Source organism: Chlorocebus sabaeus, chromosome 12 (assembly GCF_047675955.1).
Source record: "Chlorocebus sabaeus isolate Y175 chromosome 12, mChlSab1.0.hap1, whole genome shotgun sequence".
NCBI classification, from domain to species: Eukaryota; Metazoa; Chordata; class Mammalia; order Primates; family Cercopithecidae; genus Chlorocebus; species Chlorocebus sabaeus.
Genome location: NC_132915.1, coordinates 110,093,846 through 110,106,418, shown reverse-complemented (window position 1 = coordinate 110,106,418; position 12,573 = coordinate 110,093,846). Strand labels below are relative to the sequence as shown.

Here is a 12,573-nt window from a genome sequence, read left to right as displayed (position 1 = left end):
TGGAGGACTCTGGTCCACAGCCTGCACCCCGCTGGCACTTCTCCAGATGGAGAGCGTCCCTTTTGATGACAGTTTTGGGGTCATGCTCAGGAGTACAAGCTCAGTGTTTGAGTGCTGGGTGGGGACCACGGCCCTGTCCATCCAGAGAGTCCCCGCGGGTGACGGCCCTGCCTCCTGGGTCTCAGCCCCTCACCGCAAGCCACAACCCCAGCGCCCACGTCAGGGCAGCCATAGCGCCCACGCCCACCCTGTGTATGAGTGGCCATCACAGGACTCTGCCCCGGCCATGCTGGCAGCGTTAGAATCTTTACCCCCACACACCTCCCTGCCCTGAACTCACCCCCAGAGAATGGAGCCCGATGTGGCCAGAACACAGGTGTACCCCAGTAAGCATGGAGCACCCCAGTGTGCCTGCCTCGGAGCTGCCCCAGGGACCCTCCCCCGGCAGCTGTGACCTTGAGAGGGTGGGCGATGGCAGCAGCGTAGCAGTGGCGGACTTCTGTCTTCCAGAACTACATGAGCCCCCTGCGGCTGGTGCTGAGCCCGGCGGACATGGCGGCTGTCTTCATTAACCTGGAGGTAAGGGTCCTGGCCCCCCTCGCTCATGCCAGGCTCTGGGCTCTCACTCGGCACTGGCCACACATGTGCTGCTGTCCCCAGGGCCTTGGAGAGCTGCACCCCTGCAGTTCCGTTGTGGCTTGTGCTGCCTGGAAGGAGGAGCCCCCACCCCTCTCTCCACGGTCTTTGGATTTAGGAGCCAGGGTAGCAGGTTTCTGGGCTCCCCTTGTCTGCGGGTGAGGGCGGCACTGACGTGCATGGCTGGAGGCACGGATGACCCTGAGAACGTCAATGACATTTTTGTCAGCGGCCAGAGAGAAACGTGTCCCTCCACCCCTTTGAGCAGACCCCCTCGCCCGCCCTGCGGGTGTCTGAACGCAGTCATAGAAAGGCAGTCCCCCATGCAGAGTCACCCCGACGTGGTTAGCAGAGCAGGGCGCTGGCACCAGGCTCCGGCGGCCACACATGGGTGAGCTTCCTCCGGGGACACGCTACTCCTGGCCCTTCCTCCTGGCCTGGTGGCCACAGGTGCCAGCAGCCCATGTGGTGGCTGTGTCCTGCCTCCCTGGGCGTCTCATTAGCTGCAAGGGTGGGCTCTGGTCACTCTGCCCTGGATGAGGCTGGCTTGGACCGCAGAGCTTCCTGTAGTCTGTGCCTCTGACCCAGAGTTCATCTGGCCTTGAGCTGTGGTCTGGATGGAGGACCACAGACAGAAAGAGACCTGGGGTGGGGATGGGGGTCCTGGGGTGGGGCCTGGGCACAGGGGTACTGCGCTGTGCCGCCCCACTCTGTCTGCAGAGCCTGCCCTGAGTCGGCCGCTGTGTATCAGATGGGCTGATGCGGGCTGAGGGCGGCTTCCCTCCCACACGCACTGGCTCTTCTGTGCGCCATTGCCATAGAATCTTCTACTGGAATCACACCCTGGCATGCACAGATATGTGGGGTGCAGGCCCAGCAGCCGGGCCCCTCAGCCCCTTGACAGGAACCACAGAACCACAGGGGTGCCTTAAGGGTGGCGCTCCCGTCTAGCCTTGGGTGGGCCTGGCCAGGCACTCACGGCTCTTATTCAACCCAGGACCTGATCAAGGTGCATCACAGCTTCCTGAGGGCCATCGACGTGTCCATGATGGTGGGGGGCAGCACGCTGGCCAAGGTCTTTCTCGATTTCAAGGAAAGGTGAGTGGCTGCTGGCCCTCTGGGGCTCCTTGGCCCCTCCGTCTGCGGGAGAGTTTATGCAAGTGGAACTCTTGGGTTTTGGGGTGTCCCGAGACAGGGGCTGCCCCCTCTGGACACCGTCCTCCCTTGTTGAGGATACCGCCCACCCTGAGCCGCAGCCTGGTTGATGGAGAGGATGCAGAGCCAGGCTCCTGTCCTGTGGGAGCTCTGGACCCTGTCCTCCCTTGTTGAGGATACCGCCCACCCCGAGCCGCAGCCTGGTTGATGGAGAGGATGTGGAGCCTACTATCCTGTGGGAGCTCGGCAGGTGCAGGATCGGGATTCTGGACGTTTCTAACTAGCTGTGAGGGGTCGCCATCCGAGTGGCCTGGCTGTCCCAGTGGAGATCTTGGGCCCCTGCTTCTCCCTTCTGTGCCTTTGTGGCTGGTTCTTTAAAGTTAGGATGCGGACAAGGATGAAAGGAGGTGGCACGTGAAGCTTAGCCGATGCCCAGGCTGTCGGAGGCCGGGGAGATGGCGTTTCTGGGGCTTAGCCGATGCCCAGGCTGTCGGAGGCCGGGGAGATGGCGTTTCTGGGGGTTAGCCGATGCCCAGGCTGTCGGAGGCCGGGGAGATGGCATTTCTGGGGGTTAGCCGATGCCCAGGCTGTCAGAGGCTGGGGAGATGGCATTTCCAGCCATGGAAATCTCGAGAGAGCCCCATCAGGGGACGGTGCCAAGCTCTCTGTCCTTTGGAGGTGCCCGAAGGGGTCTATGCTAATGCGTCCTGAACTTGGCTGCTCACTAGAGCCTCTGGGGAGCTTGTTACAAATGCCATGTCCGGGGTCCACTCTTGGAAGGGTCTACTGTGGGGCCTGGGGAGTTGTAGAAGACCCCACAGGCGCAGCTGACCACGTGGCCCTGGGCCAGGCATTGGGTGCCCAGGTCTATCTCTCCCTCATCTCTAGGAGGGTCCCCTGCGTTGTCCGCCAGGTGGCCGTCAGCACAGCTCACACCCCTCCCTGTCCAGGCAGCCGGGGACAGGCCCAGGGCTGGATTCTCAGGCGCGTTGCCTGGGAAACCCTGCAGATGCTTCCCCGTGTGCTCCATAGCTCCAGGAAAGGCACTTCCCCCTCCCCAGTGAGGAGGGTCCCGGAGCCTGCTCTCCAGGGGCCATGGCTTGGGGGGTTCCCAGAGACGCAACGGAGCAGGCAGTGCTTGTGGTCAGGTGGCAGAGGTGACCAGGGGAGCTGACGAGGCCCAGCAGGTGTGAGCACACTGGCCAGCCCCAGAGGGGTAAGAGTGGGCAGGGGTCGGGGGAGGACAGCTCCCTCACCTGCCTCAGCAAGGTGTTCCCTTCATCTGCGGGTGAGCCGATATGCCCGGCTGGCGGGTGGCACTGGCTGTCGGCCCAGTGTCCCAGGTGTGGGGTACAGCGGACCTTCTCAGTGCCTTGTTCGTGCTGTCCCTTGGCCAGGAAGGGAGGGAGCCATGGATGAAGCGTGGTTTACTTCAAGGCCCATTCAAGGCTGAAGCGCCGGAGCAGGAATGGCTGGTTGTGAGGTGGAGTGACAGGGGGGATAGCCTGCCCTCTCCCAGGAGCCTCCCTTCGCAGTCAGGCTGCCCTGTGACACCCCTGGCCCCGTCCCGCCAGCAGGACCTTGCGTGCGTGGTTCCCGCCCAGGAACAGTGGGCATCTCTGCCTTGGAGTGCCACTGCAGTGTGGGCAGCGCATCCAGTCACAGGTCCGGCCCGAGAGCTCTGCGGACAGGCGGCTTCGTCGCTGGGAGCGAGGCCCGTGGCCAGACCCGTCAGTCAGGGTCGGTTTGGGGAAGGGGCTGGCAGCGTTTCATCAAAGCTCATCACCAAATCATCGTGGTTCCATCCCAGCATCCAGCTTTTCTGCCCCGTTCCTCTCATTGTGGAGTCGGCCCCAAGGTCCTGGTTCTCGCTTGCCGGATGAGTCCTGAAGCTTTTATAGGGTGCCTGCTGTATACGGCTGCTGAGCTCTGGACCGAGGATACGCAGTGAACAGAGCTACTGGCCTCTCACTGGCTGGGAGGGATGAGAACCAAGGCAAGACAGAGGAGATCGGGGGCGCTGTGGCATTGCTGGAGAGCCCAGGAGACCCGTGAGGGCTGCACAGCCGAGGACGGGTCCCCTTGAGCACAGTCCTGCAGAGGTGGGGCGAGGCGGGTGGGGGAGGAGAAGCTTGGAGGAAGGTGAGAAGCAGGAGCCCAGTAGGAAAGGGGCAGCTCTCCAGGGAAGGACTGGAGGGTCCTGCAGGAGCTTTCAGGGAAGGACTGGAGGGTCCTGCAGGGGCTTCCAGGCCAAGGCAAGGATTTAGAATGTTTCTTTTTTAAAGCGAGGGCACGAGGAAGCTACTGAGGGGCTTTGTGACACGGTCTGGCAGCTTGTCAGGGGTGAAGGGTGGAGTAGCGTCCCGGTGTGGCGTGACCAGCACTGAGTGGCAGGGGACAGTCACCTCCCTCTTTTTAACGTTATACCTTTATGAATGTAGCCGTGGTCCTCAGACAAGGCAGGAGCTCCTCTTAGCCTTTCTCTGTAGGCCTAAAAAGGGGCATCGCCCACCCAGAGGGACACTGGGCGTTGGGAAGGAGCTTGCATTCTGCAGCTCTGGATGTCAGACAGAGCCATGTGGTTTGTCTCTGTGGCTGGGGCTGGCCAGGCTGGGCCTGGAGTCCAGCCCCTCGTGGCTTCCTTGAGTGAGGCAGTGAGTCATGCTGGGGGAGTGGGGGCATACGGGGACGTGGAGGCAGGAGAGCTACAAAGGGAACGGCCTCAGGGAGCTGGCAGCCCCGCAGGAAGGCCACGGACTGGCTTTCAAGAGGCGCTCTCTGTGGAGCTTTGCACAAGCACTTTTGGGAGGAACGCAGAACAGAACAAGATGCAGGCCATGCCCTCCTCCCCTGGGGCGGTGTGGGATTTCCCTGTGCGTTTGGAGATGAAGGATCCAAGACAGGCGAGCGCTTTGGTGCACCGAGACTTCCGCTCGGAATCCTGGAACGAGTGAGGCTGCCCTGTGGATGGTTCCTACCCGAAGCCCAAGGCTGGGTGGTTCTGGGGTACTGCCTGCAGGGAGAGTCCCTGGCCGCGGTCCACCTCAAAACCCCTGGTAGGGGTTGGCTTGGCCACCTCCTTTGGCAGGGCTGCCTTTGGGAACCTCTAAAGTCCAGAAGCCTTAGCTCCCGCTCTGTCTAACCCCCACTTCCCAGATGGGGAAACGGAGGCCAGAGCTGGCAGCTCAGCCGTGGCCCCGCTTGTTCCTGCATCCTTGGTCCGTACCTGAGCCCATGGCCTGTGGCCCTCAATCCACGCTGGCCTGTCCCTGGGCATCTTGAGAGGTTGGGGCTTTGTGGACTGGAGGCAGAGGTGACACCATGAGGAAAATGGGCAGAGGACAGGTGTCTCTGGAGGAGGCATTTGTGTGCTGTGTAGCGGGGTCAGAGCTTAACGTACTCAGAAAGTTAAAAAACATAACCCTCACACAAATACCCATGGAGCTGTGGCCACGGGTCTGTCAACTCACGAACGAGGCCACGCGTCCGTCAACTCACACAGCTTGTCAGCAGAGAGGGGAGGTAGGGCAGGACACTGGACACAGTGGGCTGTGCCTTGCAAGGTGACCACACTGGGACCTTTGGGGCCATGTCCTCTAGCAGGACAGAAATCATTTGTGCCTGAACAACTTTCTCCGGGGGAGGAGTCAGCCGGAGCCAGAGGAGGCTGCCCCCGAGAGGTGCTCCAGCCAGACCAGGAATACATGAAGTCATGCGTGTGCGTGTGTGTGCGTGTGTGTGTATATGTGTACACGTGTGTATGTGTACACGTGTGTGTGTGTGCATGCATGTGTGCCCCTGTGTGCTGCCTTATTTCCAAGTTTTGGCTCCTTTTTCTTAATAGTAGTAAAAGTGGTTAGAATTAAGGCCTGTAAACTTTTGCCTCCTTAACTGACTTCCTCCAGTAGGCTTGGAGTCACCGTCATTTTCTCTCCATTTTTCGGGGAAAAGTCAAACGGTGCCCCCTGGGGACTCTGTGGCCCATGCTGCCTGCCATGTGGCAGGTGTTCAGAATCCTGTGGTGTGGACAGAGGGTGAAGGCGTCCATGTGAGTGACCTGGTGGTGTGGGCGGAGGGTGAAGGCATCTATGTGAGTGACCTGGTTTGGCTGTAACAATGACCGCAAATATGGTGGCTTGAAACAACAGAGATGACTCCATTCTGGAGGCCAGAATCCTAAATTAGTCTCACTGAGCCAAAGTCCAGATATGCCCGGGTCGTACTTCCTGCAGAGGCTCCAGGGGGATCCTTCCTATGTCCCGCAGCTGCTGGGGGCCCGGGCGTTCCTGGCTGTGGCTGCTTCGTTCTCTGTCCCCTTCTCCACATGGACTCCCCACGTCTCTGTGTTGTTTTCTGAGGCCACTGTCGTTGGATTTAGGGCCACCTTCCTTCAGCATGGTCTCATCCGTCCTTACCTGGATTGCATCTGTATCGTGACCAAATAAGGTCACAGCGTGAGGCTCTGGTGGACCCACTGCAGCCGAGTTCTGGTCTGAGGCCCTCTCCATTGCCAGCTGCCCGTGGTCAGTGGGGCTGGGGGTGTGCAGGTGCTGGCATCTGCTGTGCACCTGGGTCGGGTGAGACAGGGCACGGGCCCCTTGAGTGCCCTTCTGGATTCAACGGAGAGAGAGTCTCTCTCTGCAGAGGCCTCACCCTGGGGCCCTAAGGGCCAGGGTTGGGAGCCACGTGCATTCGCTGTGGACTCTGTTCCTCCTTGCTGGGTGACCTCAGAAGTCATGTCACCTCTCTGAGCCTCAGGGCCCCTGTCCTGAAAGTGGTTCTGTGAGGATGCAGTGAGCCCAGGTGTGAAGCACCTCCCATGGCCAGGGCCCTTTTGGGTTTTTCATGGAGGTCTGTGTGTCTTTCCCCAGGAGTAGTTCTCCTTCTCCTGTTTGCTGCAAGTGTCTGCCATTCCCTCCACCCCCACCCCCTGCATCCTTTTATCGAATGGATAGAAGGACCTGTGTCCAGGCTTGTGGCTGTGGCCGCTCACAGCCGTGTGTGAGTGCCTGGTGCAGGCAGGCTCCGGGCTGGGTGCTGGGACGTGGGGAGGAGTGAGACCCACTGCAGGAGCTCAGAGCTAGGGGGCGGGGATCACCCGGGGCAGCCTCCCCTTTGGGCTCCCACTAACTCTGGACAGCCCTCTCCCTGCTGCCCTTTGACCTATCTCCTTGCTTTTGCCTCTGGCCCTGCTGGGGCAGGGGTTGAGGTGAAGAAGGTGGCACAGAAGGGGCAATGATAGGGGAGGGTTTTGACGGATGAGTAGAAGTTTGCCAGATGGAGAAGGCTACCGGCTCAGCAGTGCTGTGGCTGGTGGGGGCGTTCCCAGTGGGGCATGGTGTGAGGAGAGTAAGGCTGGGATCCGCACCCCGGCCCCTTGTCCGCCTAAACCTCGGGCCCAGGTGACCTGGTGTGAAATTGAAAGGGGGAGCTCACAAGGCTGGTTCGGCCACGCTAGAGCTGCTGTGACACCAGGCATGTTATCCACTGGGCTTCAGTTGGGTGCTTTTTCCACCCACATGAAGACTTCCCTCGATGGAGAGGGGCTGGGGCCGTCACTGCGCCCAGCTCACCTGAAATGCTTGAAGCTGAGTCTGCGGTGGTGCACAGCCAGCAGGCAGGGTACTGCAGCCCAAGCACCTGGGCTTTGGGGTTGGTGACTTCTGGGGTGCTTCCCTTCTCAGCACAGGCCTCTCTGAGCCTCAATGTCCCCATGGGTAGAATGGCAACAGTCAGAGTCCCAGAGCTTCCAGCTGAGCCCATGTCTGGTGGAAAGTCAGGCAGTGTGGTGTCACGTGATCCCTCCTGCCCGAGCGTGGCCCCAGCCCCAGCAGCAGCAGACGTGGCTCCATGTGGGGAGGACCCCTCGCTGGGGGCTCTGGCTTTCCGCCTCCCCAGCCCAGACTCCCCCTCCCACCCCTAGGTGATGTTGGGAAGCTCTGAAAGCCTCGAGCTTCATCACCTGCCCTGGTTTCCCCACGTGGAGTCCTTAGGCCAGGTCAGGGGCACTTTTCAAACGGGCCACAGGGGTGGGCCGGGGGCCTTCGGGTTCCGGAACCTCCTGCCGTGCTTCTGGGCTGGTGTCATCATCAGATGGCAGGCACGGCCAGGAGGCAGGAGTGCAGCCCAAGGACCTGGGCTTTGGGGTCGGTGACTGCTGGTGTGAGTCCCTTCTCAGCTACGGGCCTCTCTGAGCCTCAGTGTCCCCATGGGTAGAACGGCGACAGTCACAGTCCCAGAGCTTCCAACCCAGGTCCTGGCACCAAGTGATGCCCAGTGTGTGTGGCGTGTCTTCTGTGCCTGGCTCTGATCGTTCTCTTAGAGTGGAGAAAACACCAATCTGGAGCGGGGCAGGTGCAGGCGGCCGCTAGGGCTCAGTGTCTTGTCCGCGCACTTTTCAGGCTGTCGGGTGGTCTCTTAAATGTCCCTCTGTTCCTTCTCCCTTCTTCTACTCTACCGGGGGCTTCTGAAGCTTTTGTTCATTTTTTTTTAAAGGAGAAAAACCTTTTTCTTGATTGCTTCCAGAGATGATAGGTTTTCACCAACTTTTATATGAAAATGATCATCAGTGTAATAAGAGACTCATTTAGGTGGAAACCAGGGGGCAGGTTCCCATTTAAAGTGGCTCCCGGTCAACACACGGCCCCGGCACCAGGCAGGAGGGAGGCCCTTTGCAATGATGGTGATGCTTCCGTGCAGACCTCCCAGATCTGTGGACATGGGACACACCCGTACAGACCCCACATGTGGGTCCTGTGGGACCGGCCACGGGTGCTTTGCTTGACTGTGGCTGGGCCAGGTGAGCTTCGAGCAGATTCAGGTCCTTTATCAGAGTGGTGGACCGTCAGCCTCGCGCGCCAGAAGTGTCCCTGCAGGCTTGCGAGGGAGGATTCTCGGGCGGCCTGAGGAGGTACCAGCCACTGGGCCCCACGTGCAGCGCTCGGAGGGTGTCAGGGCCTCTGTCGCCCCTGGCCGCAGTGAGGACAGCCTCTTGAGCATTTGTTGGGAGTGGGAAGCGTGTCAAGATGCCTGTCCGTGTGCCTGAGCCAGCAACAAAGGGAGGTGCTCCCTGGGCAGAAAGTGTGTTCCCAGCCACTGTTGTGTTTTTACGAGCCCAGAACTCCAGAATTGGGAAGAAAGTGAGCATTGTGTGGTCCAAAACCCCAGAGGTGTGGGGAGTGGGGCCTGTCTAGGGCCCACGTGGCAGAGCCATATGGATGGAAACCTGTCCCTGCATCAAGACGCCACAATCAGGACGCTTCTTCCCGAGGGCCGCCCTCCATAAAAGCCAAGCTTCAGGCCCCGCTGCCTGCCCCGAGCCCCAGGCCGGGTGCCCTACAGCAAAGCAGCTCTCATCATGGAAAGAGAAATGGCCCAGAGGCCATGGTGACCTGGTCCCGAGAGCCTGCACTGGGCTTCCCGGGCCAGGGAAGCCTCCAGACACTAACACGCAGCCCTGCCAGAGAGCACGTCACCAGGACGCTGGGTCCGGCCTAGCCTTGCAGGCCAGACTGTCAGCTCCTAGCAAGTTCATGGAGGCCTCAGTCGCCCTGCCTGAAGGGTGGAGCTGATCACACCCATCTTTACAAATGGGCAGAAAAGGTCGTCAGGCTTGTCAGCAAAGCACCTGGCAGCAGCTGCCTTGGCGAGTGGTGGCTCTTGTCATCCTTGTTGTCACCAACATGGTCACTGGCGTGGTTCTTCTTCTTTGGGACTTCTTTGGTGACAGGGTTTTCAAGATGAAATCTCAGGCTGGTAACCTAAGATCCTGAGGCTCCAGAGGCCGGGAACCCTGGGTTCCAGTTTATAGAGATGCAGGCCCAGTGCAGGGCAAGGGAGAAGGTACTGTGGCTGAAGAGACCAGCACAAGGCACTGAAGTGGGAATGAGAGTGGCCGGGAGAGAGCGATGCCGGGGCCAGGAGGAGGTGGTGCGCAGGACACGAGGGACCGGCCTCCTGGGCATCCTCCCGGGACCTTGCTGGTCCTCCCAGGTCCGGGGGCCACATGACTGCCTGCATCCCTGGTGAGGAGGGGGCCGTCACTGACGGCTGTTGTCCCCTGCTTGTGGAATTCAGGCACCATGTAGAAGCACCAAGGGTGACACTTGGGGGTTCCCCACCTGGCACAGCACCAGGGTGAGCCCTGAGCCAGCACAGGCCTTGGTGGTCAGGGCCTAGGGGCAAGAGTCTGAGCCCTCCTGGGGTCTTCCTTCCTGGGGGGATGCCAGGGGCCTCTCTTTCCTCCAGTGTTGGCCTTTTTCGGGGGTAGGATGGGGGGTTGAGTGTTCCACCCTGCATCCCCAGCCGGGACCTGACCTAGAACCACCTGGGACTCAGGAAGAGCGGGGCACCCCCTCTCCCAGCACGCCGGCAGCCGTCCTGCGGCCCGGTAGCATTTCAGGAAGGGTAAAGCAGCCTCCTGGCCGTCGAATATGTCCACGCACGGGGAGCTGTCAGCAGAGGGGACTGTTGGTTGCGCACCTACAGCCTGCTGGGAAAAATGGACAGGCTCACTGCAGCCCCGAGCCGCTCATTAAACCTGTGTGTGTGTGTGTGCGTGCACGTGTGTGCGTGTGTGTGCACTGTCCAGGCTCCTGATCTACGGGGAGTACTGCAGCCACATGGAGCACGCCCAGAACACTCTGAACCAGCTCCTGGCCAGCCGAGAGGACTTCAGGCAGAAAGTCGAGGTAAGTCCTGCCAGGCGTTGGCCCTGGCCCTGGCCCTGAGGTTGCAGCTTGCAGTCCGGAGCTCATTAGGTACCAGCCTCTCTCTTGCCCGTTTGTTGGGAAGGTGGTGACGGGGGTGGTGAGGTAATGGTTTTTTGTAGATTTTTCTTTTTTGCATTATATTGGGTTGGGGATGGGGTCGGGTGGAGGTCACCATCCCAGGCCAGGACACAGCGAGACTCCCCATGGGGAAAGGGCCTTGGGACTGAATCTAACTCAGCTGGGGGCTCTGGCTGACCCTGACCCTGGCCTGTGCTGACCCCAGGGAGCCCCGGGTAACATTTGCTGGGAACTGTGGGGCCACCCACCCCTCATCCATCCTCACCCCAGGCCCAGGGCGAGTCTCTATCAACTGGGGGCTCTGACTGACCCCTGACCCTGGCCTCTGCTGACCCCAGGGAACCCCGGGTAACATTTGCTGGGAACCGTGGGGCCACCCACCCCTCATGCATCCTCACCCCAGGCCCAGCGCGAGTCTCTATCAACATCTAGTTTCTCACATGAGCCCTTCCCAGCCCCTCCTGTTCCCAGCTGGAGTTTCCAGGCTCCATCTGGTCAGTACACCCTGTTTTCTGTGTGGAGCCTGGTGTAGAGCCCTCTGGCTGTAGCAGGGGTGGAGGCAGCATGGCCCCCCAGTGGAGATGCCCGATGCCCCCCAAGTCCAGACAATGGATGGGGGAACGCCCTGGTTCCTGGGAGTGGCCCGCACAGCTCAGTGCAAGCTGGCGCTCCACCTTGCATTTCCCAGAGGCCAGATCAGAGAGGGGCTGGTCAATGGGGGGTGCCCTGCTGCCCTTCTCCAAAGGACCTGGCCTGGCGGAAGAGTCAAAGCCACATCCAGGCAGGCTCAGCAGGCGCCCCGGGAGGGTTCCTGTAGCATCGCATGTGTCTCACTGCGTCCTGGCCTGGCCAGTGCAGACACGGCAGGATGGGAGAGGTGGCGCGCCCCCACCCATGTGTTGTGAAGCCCATCCGTCTGCACACACCGGGTGCATGGACTGGTTCTGGGAGCCTGGCTGGAGAAGAACCAAGCGTCTGGGCCCGAGTTCTGGGCTTAGGTCTCCCCTTTCTGTGGGCGGGAGCACAGATGCGTGGATTCAGGCTTTCCTCAGGGAGGGAATCACCCTGTCGCCCTCCCAGGAGTGCACGCTGAAGGTCCAGGACGGAAAATTTAAACTACAAGACCTGCTGGTGGTCCCCATGCAGAGGGTGCTCAAATACCACCTGCTCTTGAAGGTGAGGCTCTGGGCCCCGGGTGCCTGTGGGGTCATCACTGCCAGAGTCAGATGAGGGCCGGCAGCTTCCAGGGGGGGTGGGATGCAGCCCACAGACAGATTAAGTTGAATATAAACAAATCAGTTCGTGCTTAGGTCATTCTCACTGCTCAATGCGTGTGATGAACGATTATCACAGTAAATATACATGGGAAGACGACTCAAGTCACTATTGAGGTCAGAAAACTGGAGGAGACAGAAAAGTGTCCTCACACCGGGAATAAGAAAACTACTGTGGGCCGGGCGCAGTGGCTCAAGCCTGTAATCCCAGCACTTTGGGAGGCCGAGACGGGCGGATCACGAGGTCAGGAGATTGAGACCATCCTGGCTAACACGGTGAAACCCGTCTCTACTAAAAAAAAAATACAAAAAACTAGCCGGGCGAGGTGACGGGCGCCTGTAGTCCCAGCTACTCAGGAGGCTGAGGCAGGAGAACAGTGTAAACCCAGGAGGCGGAGCTTGCAGTGAGCTGAGATCCGGCCACCGCACTCCAGCCTGGGCAACAGAGCGAGACTCCGTCTCAAAAAAAAAAAAAAAAGGAAACCTGCTGTGGTTGATCTCTGAGCTTCCTGGTGGCCACAGCAGAAATGGAAATGGAAGGGCTTCAGGAAAGACAGACCTGGGAGGGAAGGCGGTGGTTCCTGCCAGCCACCTTGTGAGGCCTTTTCCCGTGAACTGCTGCCTCAGTGCCTTGCTTTTTGCTGCCTTCATGTCCCTTCTCACGGTCACTCCCCTCCTTTATCCACAAGATCTGGGAGTGCCCCGCCAAGAAATGGGGT

The 12,573-nt window shown here is 60.2% G+C and overlaps 1 protein-coding gene across 2 annotated transcripts in view; it reads left to right on the top strand.

Moving 5' to 3' along the window:
• VAV2 (vav guanine nucleotide exchange factor 2) overlaps positions 1–12,573 on the top strand; it is a 235,677-nt gene that overhangs the window by 188,539 nt on the left and 34,565 nt on the right. For both annotated transcript variants that reach the window (XM_073022082.1, XM_073022081.1), the window contains exons 7-10: positions 511–579; positions 1,634–1,734; positions 10,382–10,481; positions 11,661–11,756. In XM_073022082.1, the coding sequence (XP_072878183.1) occupies positions 511–579; positions 1,634–1,734; positions 10,382–10,481; positions 11,661–11,756 (366 nt within the window). The remainder of the gene's footprint in view (positions 1–510; positions 580–1,633; positions 1,735–10,381; positions 10,482–11,660; positions 11,757–12,573) is intronic.